The sequence below is a fragment of the Diplodia corticola genome (assembly GCF_001883845.1).
Source record: "Diplodia corticola strain CBS 112549 chromosome Unknown scaffold40, whole genome shotgun sequence".
NCBI classification, from domain to species: Eukaryota; Fungi; Ascomycota; class Dothideomycetes; order Botryosphaeriales; family Botryosphaeriaceae; genus Diplodia; species Diplodia corticola.
Window position 1 is genome coordinate 75,021 of NW_017971519.1, and position 21,848 is coordinate 96,868.

Consider the following 21,848-nt stretch of genomic DNA (forward strand, 5'->3'; position numbering starts at 1 on the left):
CCAAATCCACATACGACACACAACCATTAAAGACGTCCATGTAGTGTTCGCAAAATAGTTTTAGGTTTCCCAGAGAATTTGAACAGCACAACTATCATGTGCTTTGCTCAAGCATACCACTATCTAGCGCAAGCATGCTATCTATAGAAGACATCCAATGATCCACGGCGTTAAGAGTCATCCAGACGGTGTGAAGATGGAATCATCTTTTCAAACCAATCCGGGCCGTTGGCGCAATATTACGTGTATTAGCACACATGTTCAAAACAAACGAGTACACAAGGAAAATAGTAGAGCGCAGAGCACAGTCCACAAAGGACTCAGTAAGGGCAATAGACAAAGGAAATTAAGATCGGCAGTTAGGGAGGCGAGATCGGGATGAGGATGGGGGTTCAGGTTGAGGGTTCGAGTTAGGAGGGGAGGGGAGGGGGCGGAGGGCAGACAAAAACACACCAGCAACAGACAAAACGCAAAAGGAAAACGAGCTTTCAGCGGGTATTTTGTGGGGGACAAATGTTCTTCTCTTTCGATCAAATCGCACTCTCTACTTATCCTTTCCTTCCTAGCTCGCACAAAGTTCTCCAAACAAAGCAAATTAGCTTCTCCCTCCCATGGTATAATATTTACAAATCGAAATAAGGCTGCAAAGTTTCACATCACACAAGAAAATCCGTCAAAAAGCTTTCCCTATCAAGCTGTCAACTCTCTCCCTCCGCTTACAACAGCGCAATAGCGGCAGCGGCGAACATCAGGCCGCCGGCAATCTCAACGCGGCCGGCAGCGCCGGTCCACTCGGTAGAGGGCGCGGTGGTGGTGCCGCTGGGGGTGACGCTAGGAGAGTAGGTGGCCGCAGAGACACCGGGGGTGGTGCCGACGGGGGTGCCCGAGACGACGGGGACCGAGGGGACCGAGTAGCTCGCGGTGCCGTTGTTGGAGTGAGGGGGCATGCCGGCCGACGGGGCGGGGGCAGGCACGTAGACGGAGCCGGAGAACTTGGGCGACGACGGGACCGACTCGGCAGAGATGGGCTTGCCGGGGGTCTGCGAGGCCGGGACAGCGGGGGTGGGGGTAGGGAAAGAGCCCTCGACGCCCGAGGAGACAGGGGCGGAGGGAGTGCCAACGGGGGTGCCGGAAGGCTTGGGGACGGTCATGGTCTGGGTGAGGGTCATTCCGGAGCTGGTGATGGTGGTCTTCCAGTACGAGGTCGGGACAGCGGGGGTGGCCGCCGACGAGCCGGGGCAGTTGGAGACCTCAGGGCCGCAAGAGGTGACGGTGATGACCTGGGTGGTCATGATGGTGGTGGCGCCAGCAGGGGGGGAAGAGACAGCCGGGGGAGCAGAGACGGCAGGCTTGGAGGAGCTAGGAACCGACGCGACCGAGACCGGGGGCTGCGAGGCCGGGGCCGAGGGAGCAGAGGCCGGGGCAGAGGGAGTCGGGGCAGACGAGGCCGGGGCAGAGGGGACACCGTACGAAGCCGGGGCAGAGGGAGCCGAAGCCGGGGCAGAGGGAGCCGAAGCCGGGGCAGAGGGAGCCGAGGCCGGGGCCGAGGGAGCCGGGGCGCTGCCAACGGGGCGCGAGGTGGTCAGGACCTTGGTGGAGCTGGCAGGGCAGTCGGTGACAGAGGCATCGCACTGGGTGATGGTGCGGAGCTCAGTGGTGTAGGAAGTCGAGTGGTAGGTCGAGGTCTCGGGGCCAGCAGCAGGGGCAGAGGGAGCCGGGCCAGTCTCGCCGCCAACGGGGCTGGAGGCCGGGGCAGAGGGAGCCGGGACCGAAGCCACAGAGACCGGGGCAGAGGGGGCGGAAGCCGGGGCAGAGGGAGCAGAGGCCGGGGCAGAGGGAGCAGAGGCCGGGGCAGAGGGGGCAGAAGCCGGGGCGGTGGTGCCATCCTCCTCAGGGCAGTAGGTGGTCGAGATAGCGCGGGTCTCAGTGACGGTGTGCTCGTGGGTCTTCTCAGAGGCCGGGCAGTCCGTGACGTCAGGAGCGCACGAGGTGATGGTGTTGACACGGGTCTCGTAGACGGTCGAGGGCTTGGGGGTGGTCATGGCGGCCGGGGTCGAGGGAGCAGGGGCAGTGGCGCCCTCAACACCGCTGGACTTGGGGGAGCTGGCAGCCGGGGAAGAGGGAGCCGGGACCGAAGCCGCAGAGACCGGGGCAGAGGGAGCAGAGGCCGGGGCAGAGGGGGCAGAAGCCGGGGCAGAGGGGGCAGAAGCCGGGGCGGTGGTGCCGTCCTCCTCGGGGCAGTAGGTGGTCGAGATAGCGCGGGTCTCAGTGACGGTGTGCTCGTGGGTCTTCTCAGAGGCCGGGCAGTCCGTGACGTCAGGAGCGCACGAGGTGATGGTGTTGACGCGGGTCTCGTAGACGGTCGAGAGTCTCTGAGGCTTGGAGGTGGTCATGGCGGCCGGGGTCGAGGGGGTGTTGACGTCGGCGCCCTCGACATCGCTGGCGGCAGAGGGGACCTGCGAGAGCGGGGTGCCCACGGCGACAGACGGGGTCTGCGAGAGGGGGGTGCCCACAGCAACCGAGGGAGCACCGCCGTAGGCGGGGGTCTCAGCAGGAGTCTGGACGGGGGTGTCGACAGCGACCGAGGGAGTGTCGGCCGGGGTGTAGACGGGGGTGTCGACGGCAACCGAGGGGGTCTGGACGGGGGTATCGACGGCGACCGAGGGAGTCTGGACGGGGGTATCGACGGCGACCGAGGGAGTCTGGACGGGGGCCTCGGCGGGAGTCTCAGCGGGAGCACCGTAGGCGGGGCTCTCGGCAGCGGGAGTGGAAACAGGCGTAGAGACGGCGGCCGAGGCGGGGGTGCCGTTATCCTCGCTGGCGCAGTTGCCGTTGGAGGCGGCGCTCTCGATGCAAGAGCAGGCATCGTCCCAGGTGGAGCCGAACAGGGTGAGGTCGATGTCCAGGCAGGCGTTGAGCGGGACGAGGTCGACACAGGCGTCGACGCGGGCCTTCAGGAAGACGGCGTTCTGGCAACGGCACTCGGGAGAGTCGTCGACACAGACCTCAGCCAGGGCCTTGAGGAAGCACTGGTCGCGGCAGCCACCGGGGGAGGCGGGCATCTGGCAAGTGACGCCGCAGGTGGTGACGGACTGGGCAGCGCTGGCGGTGGACGAGGCGCCGCCGAGGAGGTTCAGGTTCAGGTCGGCGTTAAGCAGAGGCGAGGCGACCGCGCTCGAGGCCAGGATGGCGGCGGCGAAAGCACCACGGTAAGCCATTTTTTCCGGATTAGATTATAGGATTAATGAGTGTATAGTGTAGTAAGGACAGAACGCAAACCCAATTCGTGAAACGAGTGACGAGGTTGGGAAAAAAGAAGGGCAGGCTGCGTTTAGCCAAGAGGGGTGAGGAGGAAAGAGAGCTTGGGGGGCGGCGGAGAGGACTAGATATACAGGGCGCGAGGGGAGAGGATGATCATCGTCGAGCAGCCGCTAGGGCTTGGCCCGGTTCACGATAGCCCTACGACGCGCTGCTTCGACCGGGGTGCCTGGAACGGCCTGGCGCGGTGGCAGCGTAATTGCTGCCGTTGCCATGTCCATGCGCGCACCTCTTCCGGAGTGGTGATGTGCGTTGGTTGCCGGTTGGGGCGTAGAGGCGGCAGGCGGGCCGCGGCCTGGACCAACCGTATCGCCCCATTGGCGCGAGCGCTCAGGGGATACGATGATCGCAAGTTGCGCGCAGCAGCATCAGGGCAGCATGATTGCGGTGGTGGAGAAGGTGGAGGTGCGCCTGTGCGGTTGGCGGCGGGCGAGAGAGAAAGTCCGGCGCCGACAGCGCGCGCGCACACGTGCCGCCCGCCGGTGGGTGGCGCCTGCCCCAGCGCCTGCCCCAGCGCCAAAATGACTGCTCCCCACTGCCAAAATGAGCACGTCCGCTTCGGGACTAAGCCAATATCTGCCCCTTGGCCGCCGCTGCTCTTCTCTCTGCCCGGCAAAACGCGCGGCTCCAACTGTCTCGCACGCGCAGGGCTCACCTCTTCGACCCGCCGCCATAGCCACCCGGCCCCGGCGCCCACCACCGCCCCTTTCATGACTCGTCCCACCGCCATCGTATCTTCTAATGATCCTGGGATGCCGACGACACACCAGCAGAGTCCTCAACTCCACGTAAGACGCTCCAGGAACGCGCGCCAGCTAGCAGCGTCCGTCGTGGTTGCGCGCCGCGCGCCGCTCGCCGCCGGCGACTTCGGTCGCTCGGAACTGGACCAGCAGTGCGCTATCCCAAGTGATCAACAGAACCTCATCTTGCTAAATTTGTCAACTCCCTCACTCGGTCGCCCTTTGGCCGCCCTTTGGCCGCCCTTTGGCCGCCGTGTGGCCTGCTCAGCGAGCTGTCGAGGCGAAGAATCATACACCGCCCACCTGACTACCGATCAATCGCCGCCTCTCTCGATTCCCGAGCAAACGGGGAATTCGTCTCTTGCCAAAGTCTGCACAATGTCGCCTCGTCGCGAGTCCGACTGCTGAAGAAAACATGTCTCTCCTTACTCGGTGGCGGATACTCCGGGCGTCAGACGTTGAAGCCCCCTCCGCCTCTCCCGCGCCAGTGCCGCCCAGCGTGCTTTTGATCTCCACACCTTGACCGGCAGTTCCGGATGTCCACCTGCCCAGCAAACCACTCACACCGTTTTTTTTCGTGTTCGGCCCATCTGTGCCACAATTCTTCTCACAGCGGCTGCAACATGGCTTGGCGTGTGGCTGGGGTGCCTTAGGGCTGCTGGATACGACTGTGTGTATCCACTTCCCCCACCGGGGTCCTGCCTGTTCAGGCCGGTGTTTAGCTGTCTTAGGAAACCTCATGTCCGCGACTCGGGATTTGGGTTTGCATGTCTGCACCGCCACTGATATCGCCTATCAAAGCAACTTTCTTCTGACATCCCCGGTCAAACGAGCCCAATCAATGTCACCTGCCACACTGCTATGCCGTCATGTCCTCAGCCCTGCCGTTTCAGAATGCTGCCGGCAGCCGCCCGAAAGACATTACAGCGGGCAGTGCGTCCTCAAAAGCTCAGCATTTGCCCCTTGCAGTGTGAAATCTCAGCCCTACGCTCCCGAACCCTCACCTCTTCGTGCCTCAGCCCTACCGGTAGGCTATTTTTGCCATGTGGCTGTGACTGAGGCGTTTCCTATACATGTATGCATCAGCGCCACATGAGAGAGACGGGATTCTGACCAGAGTAGTCAACTTAATCACCCTCACTGTGGCTTGAAGCTGCCTGTGGCTGTCGCCAACACAACCGACCCATGTCCTTCCTTTCGACCGTCGACCACAATAATACCACGACCATGCATTCTATCGGCACGCTTGCTCTTAGGCGATCCAATTCACCATCTCCACCAACGACCTTCCCTTCCCCCATTACTGTTCCAAAAAGAGTCCATCCAAAGCCCAGCGCAACCACCACTTTCGCTTACGCGCCTCGACCATCCTCCAGCTCTACCACATCCTCTTTCGGTTCCAATAGCTCTTATTTTAGCTCCGCGAGCTCTTCGATTGGCACAAAGACCCTTAAGAAACAGTCCTCATGGAATTCAGGCTCCTCAGTTACTTCGGCTACAGGCAATACCTTGCGCGCAACCATCTTTGAGGTTCCAGACTCGGCTTCCAAGAGCAGCGTTGACAGCGAACGGGTCCGATCACCCGGTGGCTACGACAGGTGGGGCGGATTCAGTTTTGATTGTACACAACACACGTCGCCGAAGGGCTTTTATGTCCGTTCAATCGAGGAGTTCCTTGGCGACAGCATGCCTGCGAGGCGTCAGGGCTGAATGAAGGCACAGCATCAGGCTGAGAGCTCTTGATGGTGCGCAGAGGCGAGACTGTCCTCTGCTGGTCACGACTGTCGTCCTCTACGAAGAGTGTGCAGGCAGCTGCCGAGCTTCGCGAGTATCTGGGGTGCAGGCACTCTTCCTGCGCCGCAAGCGGCCGAACCGAATGCCCTTGGACACCCGGTTGGAACGTTGCGTCGAGAAACCCCAATAATAATGATTTCCACAGGGAAACATAGCGATGAGGGCATGACCATGGGGCGCAGCGGCCACCAACACCACCGCCTCCAAAAGGTCGGAGAACAACTGCGGTTTCATCCGCTCCCAGGCGCAGTCTACAATCTCCAGACGATTGCCCCGCGCCGCTGAGTCTATTATTTTTCTTTGATCTACATTACCTGTTATTCCCCGCGCTTTCCGGAGGCGATATCACGGTCGCATTTTTAGGCGTGCAGTCCATCCATGCGCCGCAGATCCCACTCTCAGGAAAGGGGGATGTTCTTCGCCTGCTCACCGCATCACGCGCTGCACGCCTCATTGAGATCTTCTCTATTCCGAGTTTTAGCATAGTCTGCGAGTTTCCTCGATTTTCTGTTCTCTAATTTCCCCATCAAAAGTTGGAACGTTAACATTGATGCTATACCAAAGCTACGTTTCATTTGCTGATTCCTCTCCGAAAGGATCAACGGCAGCGACACCTTTCTCCCACCATTTCCTTTGTCCCAATCATGTCTTCGTAGTTTGGCGACATCCCTTCTTCTTTGCCGACTTACACGGGACGCAACTAGCCATGAGCATACTGAATTCCATCATGCTTATCCCTCGACTCGTTGATTCTTCAAGCATTCACGGGACCATTGACTCGAGACAGCTGCGAGCAAAGAAAGCCTCTTTGCTGAACCAGTGACGGCAGACGTCGTGTTTTGCTCAGCTTTCATCTATCGCGCACGACGGACCTATTGCAAGCAGCGTCGCGACCATGGCGCAACCAATCAACCACGTCGCTTTCCGCCAACGCACCCCACCTCACTCCTTCGGCGTACAGGGTCCCAAGGGTGCTTCCAGACCACGTTCCCAGGACCAGGACCCTGGAAAGAGCGACTTGCATATGGCTGAGCGGGATGGGCGCCAAGTGGAGATACGGATCTCCTGGGCTTGTTCCCCGACGTTCCGCTTCGCTCTTCCCTTGGCGCAGTAACTGTTTTCCCTGTCGTGGCTGCTGGCCATCCTTGCTCACGACTCCGCAGAGGATCTCCATAGCCTGTAAATGTGCGCACAGGGCCGGGAGCTGCACCTGCACCGATAAGAAAGCCGAAACAATGAGCAGGAGAGTGGGGTAAGGGCGTCTGTACCGTGGATATGGGACAATACCGCAGCTCCGGCCAGCTAACGGATGACGAGCAGCACGGAATCCCGATCAGAAGTGTGCGAAGAGCCCCTGCTCATGGGGACCATGACGGCGTCTCAGCCACGCACGCATCGAGAAGCGAAGCGGGCATCGCCTTCTCTCCGTCTATTTTCTCGTGTCCATGACAGTGGCCGTTTCACGACTACTCATTGGCAGCGCCACGACCGCGAGTCTCTTGAAGCCTCCTATCTCAGCGGACCGACTCAGCGGATCAAGCTTTCGTCGAGCAAACACCGGCGGCCTTTTGGAAGACGTTAGCAAGGCGAATCCAAAACAACGACACAGCTCATCGCAATATAGCGAACCAGTAAACAACAGGACAAACAGAGGAGGCTTTGACCCGGCCGAGCGGGTGCGCGTTCACATGCGGGAATAAAATCCCGGCAGCGGTGCTCGCGACAGGCGCAAAAGTCGCCGATGGCGTCCCGGAACCGGGAATCTCAGATTGTGCCATGTACGGCCATCTCGCATGACGGCCATCTCGCATGATTGCCACGGCTAGCGTGCATGGATATGGAAAGGCAAAGGGTTCGACGATGCGCCGTGAATAGCCTTCTCTCTGAGGTTTGCCTTTCTCTCGTCAACAAAAGTGGCGCTAAAAGCGTCCAAGTTCGGTAGCGGGATACCACATGCCAAAACGGCACTTTCGCTGCAGCTACGCCTAATGCCGCGCGGAGTTTAGCCGACGGTAGAGTGCAGCTTACCCAGGTGTTGGACGGTTGACGGCTCGACGGAAAAGGACACCAGCAGGTTCGAGAAGGATGGGAGATGGTGGTCGGTGGCTTGCAGGCACAACTTTCTCCCCCGTCCACTAGGCAACTCTATCGCGCTCAAGATCGATATTTCCCCAGTCGGATCTGGCGACACATGTCATACACCACGATCAACAGATCAAAAAGCAAGGCAATGCGGTGCAGCTGCCATCTGGACACATGCGGGGTGACGCACGAGTGACTGGGCCAGCTACGTAGAAACGGGCCGCATGCAAGCAACAAAGCACCCATGCATGCGGCTCGATCGACCGACCTCCTTGCACCTTCCACCCACCCAAGCCACCACCACCTCCCCGCGCTCCCTCGACCCCTCCGTCCCTCAGCCGCACAGCCTCTCGATGCACAAGCCTCAGCCACCGCTTATGCACGGTCTAAGCCAAAGACACCACCGCACGCTCTCTACCGAAAGGTATGTACAGCACCACCAAGCCTTTTTTGATTTTCCCGGCCGCCCGGCCGCCCCGTCCCAGGGCGCAGCGCCCGGGTCAGGTGGGAGAAACATCTACCACAGTAGCTGGCAGTGAAGGTGTAGGGTCGGTGGTAGTGACTTACCAGTGGTTGGCAGTGGCCCAGTCCATGGCCTCTTCCATTTCTCCCGACCATTCCCCGGTGCCGGGTTCCCTTGTTCGCCACCACCGACCACGCACCAAGCACCAAAGCAAGCACCCGCTTACTACTGACTACCCTACCACCACGAGCAACGATCTGAGACAGTGCCATGTGCGCACCCACACGCACCAATCGCAACCCCCCGCTTCGTAGACTATCGACCGCTGCGGGAGCGCGCGAGTGATGAGGGGGGAGGGAGGGGGCGACGGCGGCGACGGCGGCGGCGCACGCGGCGAGCGCGTGGTGAGCACGCGACGGCTGAACCGTGGCAGTGGGAAAATGGTCCGGTCGGGCATTGTTGTTGGGCGGGAGGGGGATCTGAGATCTGCGCTGATGACTACTGTCTCGTACGCTACACCCGCACCCGGGGGAGATGCGGACGATCGTTCTATTTTGCGCGCTCTACTAGGTACTCTCTCTCTCTACCATCTCTACCATCTCTCCCACACTATTTTCTTGGGTGTGTTCGCGAGACGGGGCAAGGGAATGGTGTGATTGTTGTTGCGCGCGTGGCCTGGTCCCTGCGGGATTTCTTCTCCCCCCCCCCCAATCCCGTCTCCCGTGCACCCCCCGTTCCCCCGTCCCCCGTCCCCATCACTTTGCGGAAAGCTAGATGCTGTGACGCGTTTCTTGGGGTTTCTTGGTGGTGATGAGCGATAGGTGAATAATAATGTCGAGGGATTGGAGGCGCCGGCATGCAAAAACGACGCACGCGATCCTTCAAAGCCGATCCCCCCTCCCCCACCAACCGTTCCTTCCGGACAGATGGGCGTAAGGGCGGGGGAGGGAAAAACAAAAAAACAGAAACAGAAACATGTAGGTACGTACGCGCGTCTGCCTGTCAGCCTGTCAGCCTGCTTGCCTGGCTTGGCGGAAGTATAGCACTGCGTATGACTACGTATGTGGTGGTGTGGGGGATGCAGCACGTAGGTATGGGATGCATCATTGCGTGCGTGGGTGCCGCCGCCACAGAACATTCCATGCATAGGCATGACGGAGGAGCGGAAGAGTAGGTAGGTAGCTAGGGAAGAAGGGAAGACAAGCAAAAAGGTGTTCTAGTGTCATGCAGCCAGAAGCACTCTGCATGCTGCTGCCCACCACCACCACCCCCGCCGTACATGCCATGTGTGCGGCTGTGGAAAAGACAACCCGCCGCCGCGTGCGTCAGCACTACTGCTATCCGCAGCACGCGCGCGTGGAATGATATCTCGCTAGGCAGGCAGGTACCTGGATGTCTCTTCTTCCATCCCATGGATTCTGTGCGGCAGCGGCCCGAATTTTTTTTTTTTTTTGCGAGTACCTAGAGCGTAGGTGCCCGCGGGGCTGTGGCGCGTGTAATTGGCAGGGGAGGGGGTGGGCGTGGAGGGAACCAGCCGTCCGCCGTCCGCCGTCGCCGCCGTCGCCGCTGCACTGCACCCCCTCACCTTTCGATAATAATCGCCGCCGCCGCCGCCGCCGCCGCCGCCGTCGCCGCCTCGTGGCACATCCATGATCCGTTGTTTTGCTTCTTCTTCTCCGTCCTTTCGTCGCGTGGCTTGGACCGGGTCATCAAGCATGCGGCCGCTGCAAGTCTGGTCGGCTAGAAGCTTACTCGTGGGCGAGAAGGAGGGGTTAGAAGAAAGCTAGAAGCCCGCTAATGCCGGACGCGGGAAGGAGTACCTAAGCGTGACATGAGACAAGAAGAGGGGAGGGGAAAGGGTGCAACACGCTGGGAACGGTTCCGAAGGCGGTTCCATGGTTTATCTTTTTGCTTTTTTTTTTTTTTGTGTAGAGTTTCTGACGTGAAGGAGGAGGGGAACATGCCGGCCGGCCGGCCGCCGTCGCTCGCCGGTGGCACAGCGTGGTCGTGTCGTGGTCAACGATGGTGACGGGGAGGCCGATGAGCGTCGTTGGTGTGTTTGCTTGCTTTTGGAGGCGACGAAGGGTTTTCACGGGTCAGTGCATGCGAAGAGGCCCACTGGCGTCGATCAGCGGAGGTCTTTCCGGTGCTTGAGGATTTCACGATAGGTAGCAGTGGGCACGATGTTTGCGTTGGGCTGGTGGGCGAAGACCCGTGCTGAAGAAGTGGAGTATCGCGGTGGTGTTCGAGCGCATCGTGTCCCACTCTCTCGGCGGAAGCGTAGCCAGCGATGCAGGGGGAGCAGCAGAGGGCGAGGGTCTTCTCGGGACTGGATGCTGCTAGCGTTTGCGGGTGGCTGGCGGATTTCTCGCCTATTCGCCCGGGCGCCGGATGGACACTCGCCTTTTAGCTCCTTGGCTCCTGGGACGCGAAACAGTAGCTCGACTGCGCACACGCTTCTCTCCCGTATGGTCGCCGCAGTAAAAGCCTCCAGCGCCCAGCTGCGAGAGCCACGACAATGCGTGCTTGCGCCCATGGCGCCGCCGTGGCGACGGCTGCGCTGCCGTCGACCGAGAGGTACGTAGGTACCTGAGCTGGGCTGAATGCTGCAGCTAACGTGCGAAGCCATGTGCTGGGACCTGGAACTGCATCCCGGCTGGGTGCGTCTCGTTGACACCCAACCCCGCCCAGGAAAGAGATTCGCGGACTGGCGCCGCGGCTAGCATCGAATCCTTCCCCGCTCCGCAGACGAGCTGCCGGGTACGACTCTGTGCTCTGCTCTGCGAACGCTTGGACGGCGATCACGCCTGGACTGGATCTACGGGTGGAAGGCCGGATGATCTACAAACACTGCCCCTTTAGTCTGGTCGACTGCCCGATCGGGCAAGACGTGCAGCACGATGCAGCGCTACCGCCGAGGGGACCGCTGTGCGAAGGCCCGACTACGCGGATTCGTGCCCAAAGAAACGACCTGACCCTGAACCGGCACCGGGTGCCAGCCTTTCCCAACCCGGCAAGGCACTGGCGATGCGGAGCCGTTAAGGGTCTCCCCGTTTGAACCCTCACACGACATGGTTCCTCTGTGCCGTGCCGGGCCCAGCCATTGTCGCACGCGATTGACGCCCAATCCTGCCGACGCGAGAGAAGGAAGCACTCGCGAGCCTCCATAGGCCCTTCTCCGGCGCCAGCCTCGTGTCCCCTGGTCCCCGCAAGCACTCGGGATTATATAGACAGCTTGTGCTACCCGCCGTTTGGCCCTGCTGCATCACCGTCTCCCTTTCTGCACCATCGACTGCCCAATTGGTCACAAACACTCTTCTGCCTCTCCGTTTGATACTCGACCTCCCTTGTCGCGAGGCCATCCACCAACCGATCCCAACACTCCAAAACAACCACAGCCTCTCTTCATGGCCCGCTTCCTCTCGAAGCTCTCGTCGCGCGTGACGACCATCCGTTACTGGCTGCGCGCTCACCACGAGGATGGCAGCAGCTGGTTCGGCGACGATTCTACCCGCGATATGGACTTCTTCGATATTGGCGTTAGCGACAGTGACTCTGCGCATCTGCACGCGTGCCTTTCTCGCAAGGAGTCTCGGGTGGGATGATTGCACCATCCTCCTGGCCATGCTCTGCTCCCTCGCAATCTCTCTCATCTGGTCGTGCCGTAAGTCAACCCACATCTCCACTCAGACCTGATCGCTGACCCGCTCCGAACAGAGGCTCCCTACGGCCTGGGCCAACCCCTCGCCTCCATCCCGCCGGAATACCGCTCCATCAACTCCACCTTGACGTGGGCCGTGCTGTTTCCCTACTACTCCGCTCTTTGTCTGGTCAAGGCCTCGGCCCTGCTGCAGATGCTCCGCGTCTTCGCCATCCCGCGCATGCGCATCGCCTGCCTGACGCTCCTTTACCTCGTCGCTCTCTTCGCCATCTGGCGCAACGTCACTGCCCTCATCGTCTGCCACCGCCCCGCCTCCAACGACGCCGGCACCTGCATCGCTCCCTTCCCCATCCTCTTCGTCAACTGCGCCATCAACATCGCCATGGACGTCCTCATCACTCTTTTGCCTCTGCGCGTCATATCCCAGCTGCGCCTCGCCACCCAGCGGAAGCGTCTCCTGACCGCCGTCTTCGCCCTCGGCTTAATGTACGTCATCTCCTCTTCCTGCTCTTCAGATCCAATTCCTAACGAACAATCCAGCCCCGTCATCCCCTCCTCCATCCGCCTCCAAGCCATCACCACCCTCTCCTTCCGCCACCAATTCGTCACCTCCAACCCCTCCACCATCACCTGGACCGCCATCGACCTCAACACCGCCATCATCTGCGCCTGCGGCCCCTCCCTCGGCCCGCTCTACACCCTCCTCTCCACCCGCCTCCACTGCCTCGGCGCATCAGCAGCAGCAGCAGCAGCAGCAGCAGCAGCAGCAGCCCGCGACACCAAGCTCGGCGCCACTGCCGGCGGCGCCGCCGGCGTCGGTCGACACGACCACCTCTGCACGCTCATGGTACTCCGCTCCCCACCACCGCTGCCGTCGCCGTCGCCGGCCGACCCCATCCGCCTGCAGCTCCCGCAGCTGCCGCTCCCGCCCCTCATCGCCGGCTCCGTCACCATCGCCACGCGCGCCGCCGCCGGCGTCGCCGCCCCCTCCCTGTGGCAGCAGCAGTACCGCGACACGCGCACCATTGCCGCGCGGCGGCGCGGGAGGCGCGGCGGCGGCGGCGGCGGCGGCGGCGGCAAGGACCTTGTTGTCGACGTCGACGTGCCCGATCATCGTGTCGATGATGAGGGTGTTGATGACGATGACGAGGATGACGATGATGTGGCGGAGATCATCAGCGAGCTGGTGGAGTTTCATGCGGGCTTCACGGGGCTGACGGGGGATGCGGGGTTGGATGGGTTTTTGGTCGCGGCGAGGGGGGAGAAGGCGAGGAGTCGGGAGGAGTTGATGGCGGTGGTGGTGGCGAGGAGGCCGAGTAACGGGGCTGGGGCTGGGGCGACGACGGGGACGGGGACTGGGACGACGGTGAGGGTGAGGGAGGTGGTGGGGGGGTTTGATGATGATGATGACGACGACGATGACGATGACGATAACGATGATCACGATGATGGTAATGACGAGGTGGGGAGGGCGTCGAGTACGATTGAGCTTGTTTGATCGCGATCGAGACGTGCTCTTTCGTTCTTTTTGGGTGGTTTACTTCTGTCCGCTCGCTCGCTCACTCACTCACATATCCTCAACTCAAAAATCTCCTCACTCTCTTATCTCTACATTTCTTTTTTGTTCCAATTCTTCTTCACATGTCTGCCTTTCAGCGTATAGACTTCATGACGGCGGCGTTTGCATATATGCATGCATGACTAGATAGCATTTATCCGGTGTTCACGGCTCCATCTCCTTTCGGGTTGTATTACGAAGCAAAAACAAAAAGGTTCCGAGCGCTTTTCAGCCACTTCCATACATACTACTGCATCATCATCATTAGAATACATCGCGATCTTCTGATATCTTCAAAAGGTGTTTCCGGTCGAATTGTGACGTACTCATGACGTGTCTCAACCGAAGCCCCTGACTACCAGATTTGATAATTCTGACTTTCCTAAGAACAGATTTCACGTGTAAAACAAAACCAGACACTTTATGATGACAAGAAGTTGCTGTTTGGTTCTGTTGACGTCAACCATCCTCCCAAAATGAAAAAAATGTTTCGAAGGGGATCGATCTCACTTGTGGCAGACGCACTTGACGGATACAGACACGCCTACCTAGTCGTCGGGTTCAAAATTTCTCCGCACGCTCTCCGCGCTGCTGGGTCTGTCCGGTGCTTTTGGTAACACCGAGGACGCCATGCGCTGCAGGTTCCATGTGCGATGGCCACCACCCCGTTTCGCTCAGATGAGAAAAAAGCGAGGGTCGGTCGGTATGACTGTGTACTTATCAAAAGCGAGCTGCTGTCCCAAGCAAGTCAGAAAAGACTACTACTACTACCACCATCAAAGACCGATCGAATTCGCGTGCCATGCGCCGAACAAATCTATCCATCTACTAGTACATACATCTCCAGAAGTCCCTCATAGAGAATTCGCGCACGCATCCAACCATGATGCAGACAGACTTTATTGTCGGCAAAGGGTCCCCTCTGCTGCCATCCATCTTCGATCGGAGCCCTTGCGTGCGCAGACGGAGAAGGAGTAATAGAAAAGCAAATTACAACCGATACCTACCCAATGATGCACTTCTCCCCATTTTTTCACACCTTGACCACCCACCTCAGAGTCCAAACAAATCCACCCCCTCCACATACCCCAGATCTACACCACACACACGTCAGCACGCATACCCACCGACCGCAACGTAAAAGAAAAGAAACGAGAAGAGAAGAGAAGAAAAAAAAAAGAAGTGTGAATGTGCGAAAACTGTAAACAGCAAAAAAAAAAAAGAAAAGACAAAAAACTCACCCTTCAAACCGGGCACCGCCCACCCCGTCACGAGCCCCATCTCCCCACACACAAACACCCCCGCGCCGTCTCCAGGCGCAAACAAGTCCCTGCGCAAAACGCCGTGGCGGCCACCGTCACCGCCACCGTCACCGCCACCGTCACCGCCATCGAAAACCTCCGCCATCGCCACCCACACGACCCCGACCTGGCCCCTCCCCCGCTCGACCGCCTGTTCCAGCTCCTCGCGCAAGAACCCGCCCGCTTCCGCTGCCACGTCCGCTTCCATTTCGGCTTCGGCTTCCGCCTCCGCCTCCGCCAATTTGTCCCGGTGGTCCGCGACCGCTGCTCCCCCCTCATCTCTTTCTCTTTCTCCTTCTCCCCCTCCTACCCCTCCTCCCCCTCCTCCTCCCTTCCCTAGCGAAGACGCAGACCCCGCCGCCGCCGCCGAAGGTGATGATCCCTCACCGCCGCCGCCGCTGCCGCCATCGCCGCCGCCGCCGACGACAACAATGACCCTCACAGGCGTCGGATCCGCGCACAGCAGCACGCGCGCGATGAGCGCGTACCCGCGGGCCACGGCTTCGGGGCCGCCGGCCAAGACGAGGGAGATGCGGGAGAAGAAGAAGGATGTCCGTCCACGTCCTAGCCCCCCTCCGCCGATGGCTGCCCTTACCGCTGTTGATTGCGCTTTCATGTCGCCATGGTCGTCGTAGTCGTCATCGCCGTCATCGCCATCGTCCTCGTCGATGGTGAAGGCGCCGCAGCCGTGGTAGATGATTGGGCCGAGGGGCCCGCGGCAGGAGAGGGCGGTCGAGCCGGGGGTCAGCTGGGACAGGAGGGCGGTGAAGGGGTCGTCGGCGTTGTGGTCGGAGGGAGCCGGAGGGGGGCCGCCGGTGGTGGTGTCGCCGGCTGAGGAAGGTGACTGCGGTGGTGGTGGTGAGGCGGGGACGGGGACGGTGATGTCAAAGGTGCCGTCGAGGCCGTCGCGGAGGCTGTGGCTGAGGCTTTCGCGGCGGTGGCCGGGGCCGGGGCCGGTGGATGTGGGGGAGGAAATGTCCGGGATGGAGGGGAAGCGCGTCGTTAGCGGAGATACGGGAGCGTTGGGGGAGAGGGGGCGGTGGGGATCGCTGTGGTGATGGTGGTGGTGGAGGCTGTGCTTTGAGGCGGGGAGTAGGGGGCGCGTGGGAGTGTGGAACCGGACGAGCATGCGGTCTGGTAGGTGGAAGCCTAGCTGTAGGTACTGGCACGTCCCCAGGCCGAGGATCGACTGGCCGTCTGGTAAGGCGAAGGTGTAGGTGCGGCTGTTGGGAGAGGTGTCTTGTCGGGTGACGAGCCGGATGGGCACCCATCTGTTTTTCCGTATTGTGAGCTGGTAGTCTCCCTCGTCATGATTGTTCCAGAAATCTGCTCGTGCTTTTGTGGCCGATGTGGCGTTCTTCTTGATGTAGTTGGCGGCTCTGTCGGTGACGACACCAAGGATGCATTCTGTGCACGAGGTAAGCTTGATACTCGATTTGATTCTCCCTGACGTACCTTCAAGCTTCTGGTAGGCATAAGCGTCATGGATGGATCCGAACTCGTCACTTGTCCTGTGGTGAAGCTTGCCCGCATGACCAAGTATTCCAACCTTGCCGCCAGGATGCCAGGATAAGACGCTGGTGACATCGTATACTCTGCCATCGACAACGATCCAACAGTCTTCTTCCCTGTCATGCAGTTCGATCTCTTCTCTGGTGAACTGCTTCTGTGGCACTGTAGCCTGCCGTCTCAAATTCTCAACGTCACTTCCAATGCTTGGCTTCATCCATCCTCCATTTGCAGTCCCAGGCTCGACTGGATGCTCAAAGAGAACCGAAGGTCCATCTGGCTCTTCACTGTCCGCTATGCTCGTTCGGACAACGTACCAGTTATTGTTCATCAAACCCAAGACATTCCAATCTGCCCTTTGTGGCTGCGCAAATTTAGACACGTTAAAGCAGCGCACGGTGATACTCTTTGCCCGGAGTAAGTGTGAAAGCTCAACATCGACGTGCCAGTGTAGCCAGGTCCAGAACTTGTTCCCATGTCGGACAGGGTAGTCAGGGTATTGCCGGATACAATAGAGCCAGGTTCGGCCTTCGTCGAGAGATAGCTCAACACGCTGGACTTCATTCCCGCCGCCATCGTAAGCATACCCAGCAATACGGTAATTTTGACCCTTCTGGGCTTGGGCGAAGGGAATCGTCTCGCCCTGTGCTGGCTTGACGATGACCGAATTGAGAGTCTGCTCATTGCATGCCGTGCTTGAAAGGTGGAACAGGGCATCGGCAAACTCGCCGTCCTTCTCCGTCACAAAACTTGGCAGAAGCCTGTTGTCCCAGATGTGATAATGCGAGTCGTTCTCCCGATCGCTGACCCATATGTTCTGCAGCCACTTGACGCTGCGCCCATCGACATGTCCAGGGACTATTAGGCGGAGGGGGTAGCCGTGGTCTGGCGGAAGAGGTACGTCGTTCATCTCCATGGCTAATATGACGTCGTTCTTGGGGTCCATTGCATATTCCAACGGAAGGCAAGTCGCGTACTTGCCCTCGCTCGGGTCATCTGCTCCCTCGAAGTGGATCCAAAAACGTCTGCTGTCGCCCTGGGGCATGTCCTGAGACACACCGGCAGACAGCAGCACGTCGTGGAGCAGCGGACCTTTCCAGTATGCACAGCCCACTGCGCCGGCTCCCCACCCGAAACCTTTGGTTTTCCTGATTACATTAAACTCCTTCCGCCTGTTCCCGGCAGACGCGAGCATCACCGGGATGTTGGTTGCGTCGTAACTGTTTTTCAGCTCGTCCATGGACAAGATCAGCTTTCCACCCTGGATCACGAGCCTGTGGCGTTCCCACGACAGCCGCGGAACTGGGCCGTGGTTCCGCACGTAATGCAGCTCGTTGGGGGTGATGAGGCCGGCGTCGAACAGGTGCGAAAGACGGGGTTCGGCATTCAGAGGATGCTTGCCCGTCAGGCGAATCAGGTGCGAGGAGCGCGGGAGCCAGTTGTCAGGGGTAAGTTGGTCCCTGTCGTCGATTGAAATCTGGGTTCGATGAGTCTCGTGATGCGGGGACGTGCCTTTGCCGTCGTTGATCTGGAGCTGCGAAACATAGTCCCTCTCGTGTCGGACGCTACAGAGAAGTGCAATTTCCTGCGGCGTGTACTTTGCGCGCAGCTTGTCCGACTCGGGTTCCTGGAGACCGGCGGGACCACCCTGTTCGATGCCGGAATCATAACCGGTGTCTTCAACGCCGGAGTAGGCGCTGTTATGCTTCTTCTCACCGCGGGACATTCTCCACTCGTGCTCTTGCTGATTGCTTTGCTGCTCTTCCTTGCACTTGGGCAGTTTTCCTTTTGACTGCCTCAACGCGGGATTAGCTGGCAAATCTTCTGTGCGCCTTCCACAGTGCTCGGGTGTGTCAAGCACGTCTTGCCACCCTCTTGTGGCAAGGTCGGGGAGCTCCTGCGGTGAATCAGCCCCCTTGCTTCCATCTGAAAGCGGGGTAAGTCTGACACAGGGTCCAAGCCAGATATAAAACGGGACCCATGATGCCGTCGCCCTGTGCTTACCTCTGTGTCTCTTAACAACACATCGCGAAGAGTGATGATCTCTCCATTCATTGCTCGATTTTTCAGCTCTTGGCGGCCTCGTCGAAATGTAGCAAGATGGCCATGGGGGTTGTCTTGCTGATGGGTAATGCCAGCCTTGATGCCCTGATCCCCTTTCAGGCCAATGCAGTGTTGTGGGCCGGCTCCCCAGTCGGGTTCATTTGCAATGTCGTCGGCAGAAGAGCCGGGATGACTGCGCACGCTGACTGCGCACGGGATCGGCGGCATTTTCAGGGTAGATGATGGATTGGATTGTTTCAGATGGGAGGGTCAGGAGGAATTGATGGGGAAAAACATTTCGAAGGGAGGGGTGTCCCTTTGTTGTCGGATTCCAGCTGGGCCATGACGTCAGTCAGCATGGCGCTAGAAGACGAGCTCTTATGGTCGAAGCTAAGCAAAAGCAGCAGTGTCTAACGTCGAAAAGCACCTCAGCCTGGGGAAACAAGCGGCGAGAAAGCTTTGAAGAGATGGCCGGGACGGAAACGGATTCGGCGGGTGCTGCGATGCAGGACGCGCGCCGCGGCTGCACGACAACGGGCGGGACCGGATCGGTCACGGGCACCACCAGTGGAAGGGCGGATCATGATGTCGGATGAGATGCGATGGAAATGGTGTTGAGGTGCCGATCTCCCGCGGGGCATCCCATGACGCAGCTGCCTTGATTAGTCAACCGTTGCCTGAACAGGCCTCCGTCGGGCAACAGCAGGCTCTCCCGCGATTGGCCAAGACACGGCAGACGAAACAAGGCGGCTGGGCCGAGATTGGCGGACTCGACGACTCTGCATCGCCAGTGCGCATGCATGTCCTACAGGGCCCGCTCTGTGGCTCACGCCGCTCAGGCACCGCAGCCACGCAGCCGACGGCGACTACTCCTCACGCCAATCCGTGCCACCAACACGCCTGACGCCACGACGCGGCGCCATTGGATCGTTCCCCGCATCTCGGTTCGCATGCACCGTTAGGCAGTCGCACCTCGCAGTCCATGCTGCTTCCGGCTGCCACGGTGACGGCTCGCTTCAACACCCGCTGAAACCCGCAGTCTTCCGCCGCCGACGCCGCCGATGCCCGACAGCACTAACACGAGCACGCCCCCACCGCCCGTATAGGGGAGGGGCAGTGGACGCCGTGACGCCGTCTTAAAGCATTGCCGCGGCTCCCAGCCAACATGGCCACCCTCCACCCGCGAGCATGCGCTTCACCAGCAGACCCGTCCGCGCGGCAGCAACTCTGCTGCCGCTGGCCGCCGCCTTCGCCTCTGCCCAGAACAGCTCGTCGTCTCTGCCAATCGTCGACCTGGGCTATCAATTGCAGCAGGCTTCTGGATTCAATGTACGTCCATGCAGCCAGAAACGAACAGCGCCTTCACTAACAGCATCAAGGAAACCGCAGCTTACTACAACTTCTCCAACATCCGATATGCTGCGCCTCCGGTTGCCGACCTGCGCTTCCGCGCTCCCGTCTCACCCGTCACCGACCGCTCCAGCGTGCAGGACGGCTCGGAGCTGAGAATCTGCCACCAAGCCAATCCAGCATGGGCCGCCATTGCAGCCGAGTGGCTTCCGGGCTACCTGGTTGCCGGCATCCTGCCGAACGTCTCCGCAACCGGGACAACCGCCACTACCGGCACTGCCAATATTACCACCCTACCGGGCGAGACCGAGGACTGCTTGTTTTTGGACGTGGTTGTTCCTGAAAAGATTTTCGAGCGTGCCGGAAATGCATCTGGTGCTCCGGTTATTGTTTGGATCCATGGTAATTTATGCAAAACGAGCTTTCAGGCAGGACACTGACTCGATGTACAGGCGGTGGCTACACTTCGGGCTCCAAAATCAGCTACGGGGATCCAGCTGGACTGATTGCAAGAAGCCAGACCGGCTCTTCCGATGGCGTTGTCTACGTTTCCATCAACTATCGCCTCGGAGCTTTCGGCTGGCTTTCTGGGCCGACGTACCAGAAGGACGCCACTGCGAACCTCGGCCTGTACGATCAACGCTTCGCCTTGGAGTGGGTCCAGAAGAATATCCACCTATTCGGCGGTGACAAGAACCGCGTCACCGTTGTTGGCGAATCGGCTGGTGCTGGCTCTATCATGCACCAGATCACCGCTTTTGGTGGTTCCGCCCCATCGCTCTTCCAGCAAGCCGTTCCGCAGTCCCCCGCCTGGCTACAGCTCAGCTCTCCTTACGAGCAGGAGCAATCGTTTCAGAAATATCTCAAGTTCCTAAACGTCACCAGCCTGGCCGAAGCCCGGGATCTGACCGAAGAGCAACTCTTCCTCGGCAACGTCGCCCTGATCGGTACTTCGGTCTACTCCAGCTTCACCGTCGGCCCATCCGTCGACGGCAGCATCGTCCCGCAAGACCCCAAATACCTGCTCAACCACGGCCAATTCGACAAGTCCGTCCGCATCTTCTCCGGCCACACCACCAACGAAGGCATCCTCTTCACCCCGCCCCTCACCAACGAGACCGAATTCACCGCCTTCCTCAGCGCCGCCCTCCCCAATGCCAAGCCCGCCGTCATCTCCTACATCACCGAGACGCTGTACCCCCCGGTCTACGACGGCAGCTACGGCTACACCGACCTGATCTCCCGCCTGGCGTTCGCCCTGCAAGAGTCTTCCATTACCTGCAACGCCAACGCCCTCGACCGCGCCTTCACCGATCTCGGAAACGACACGTACGCTTACGTCTTTGGTGTCGATTATGGTGTGCATGGCCAGGACAACCCGTACACTTTTTACACCCCGGGCGTGCCTGATGCTACTGGTGGTCTGGTGTCGCTCGATTCCGCGAACGAGACAGTCGCATTCGCCCTGCAGGACTACATCACTAGCTTCGCGATCGACGGTGTGCCGGAGAGCGGGGTGCAAGGCGTGCTGGCCGAGGTCCCGGTGTATGGCGAGGATGGAAGTGTGGTGAAGCTCACGAGCAGCGGTGTGAGCGTGGCGAAGGATCCAGCGGCGAACGAGAGGTGCAGGTGGTGGCAACTGGGTTTGTATAATTGAGGAAAAGGAAAGCAGGGAGGGTTTATTACTACTATTACTACTTAATGACGTAGGATAGACGGACGGTACAAACGAAACCTACTAATGTCCGATCCACGAAACAATCCATTCCTACATTCTCCCAACTCCATCCGTCGTGTATATGTGTACATACATTCGACCACCAACAACCCCGGTCCGGCTACACCTCTCCCCCCTTATTCCCACTCCTGCTCTTTCTCTCCACCCCCCGGCAGACCTGAACACCGCTCATACCCACCCCCACCACTCCCATCACCCCCACCATCCCGACCATGGACCCCACTACCATCGCCACAACCGCAAACCACGTCGCGCCAGCCTGCTGTAGAGCTACGTTGTCGCCGAGCACCC

At 59.8% G+C, this 21,848-nt stretch overlaps 4 protein-coding genes across 4 annotated transcripts; 2 read left to right on the forward strand and 2 right to left on the reverse strand.

Moving 5' to 3' along the window:
- Positions 1-716: 716 nt before the first annotated feature.
- On the reverse strand, positions 717-3,218 carry BKCO1_4000025 (extracellular serine-threonine rich protein; the record flags this gene model as incomplete). The annotated part of the gene is made up of 1 exon (XM_020275433.1): positions 717-3,218. One exon carries the CDS (start codon positions 3,216-3,218, stop codon positions 717-719), a length of 2,502 nt encoding a protein of 833 aa, XP_020128416.1.
- An 8,803-nt stretch (positions 3,219-12,021) lies between these two features.
- On the forward strand, positions 12,022-13,556 carry BKCO1_4000026 (uncharacterized protein; the record flags this gene model as incomplete). The annotated part of the gene is made up of 3 exons (XM_020275434.1): positions 12,022-12,061; positions 12,115-12,544; positions 12,599-13,556. The coding sequence occupies 3 exons, from the start codon at positions 12,022-12,024 to the stop codon at positions 13,554-13,556; spliced, it is 1,428 nt and encodes a 475-aa protein (XP_020128419.1).
- A 1,113-nt stretch (positions 13,557-14,669) lies between these two features.
- BKCO1_4000027 (nitrate reductase) lies at positions 14,670-18,697 on the reverse strand (the record flags this gene model as incomplete). Its single annotated transcript, XM_020275435.1, has 4 exons — positions 14,670-14,710; positions 14,858-16,324; positions 16,373-18,323; positions 18,431-18,697. 4 exons carry the CDS (start codon positions 18,695-18,697, stop codon positions 14,670-14,672), a joined length of 3,726 nt encoding a protein of 1,241 aa, XP_020128418.1.
- Positions 18,698-19,657: 960 nt separating this feature from the next.
- On the forward strand, positions 19,658-21,476 carry BKCO1_4000028 (carboxylesterase family protein; the record flags this gene model as incomplete). Its single annotated transcript, XM_020275436.1, has 3 exons — positions 19,658-19,798; positions 19,849-20,221; positions 20,272-21,476. The coding sequence occupies 3 exons, from the start codon at positions 19,658-19,660 to the stop codon at positions 21,474-21,476; spliced, it is 1,719 nt and encodes a 572-aa protein (XP_020128415.1).
- Positions 21,477-21,848: the final 372 nt, after the last annotated feature.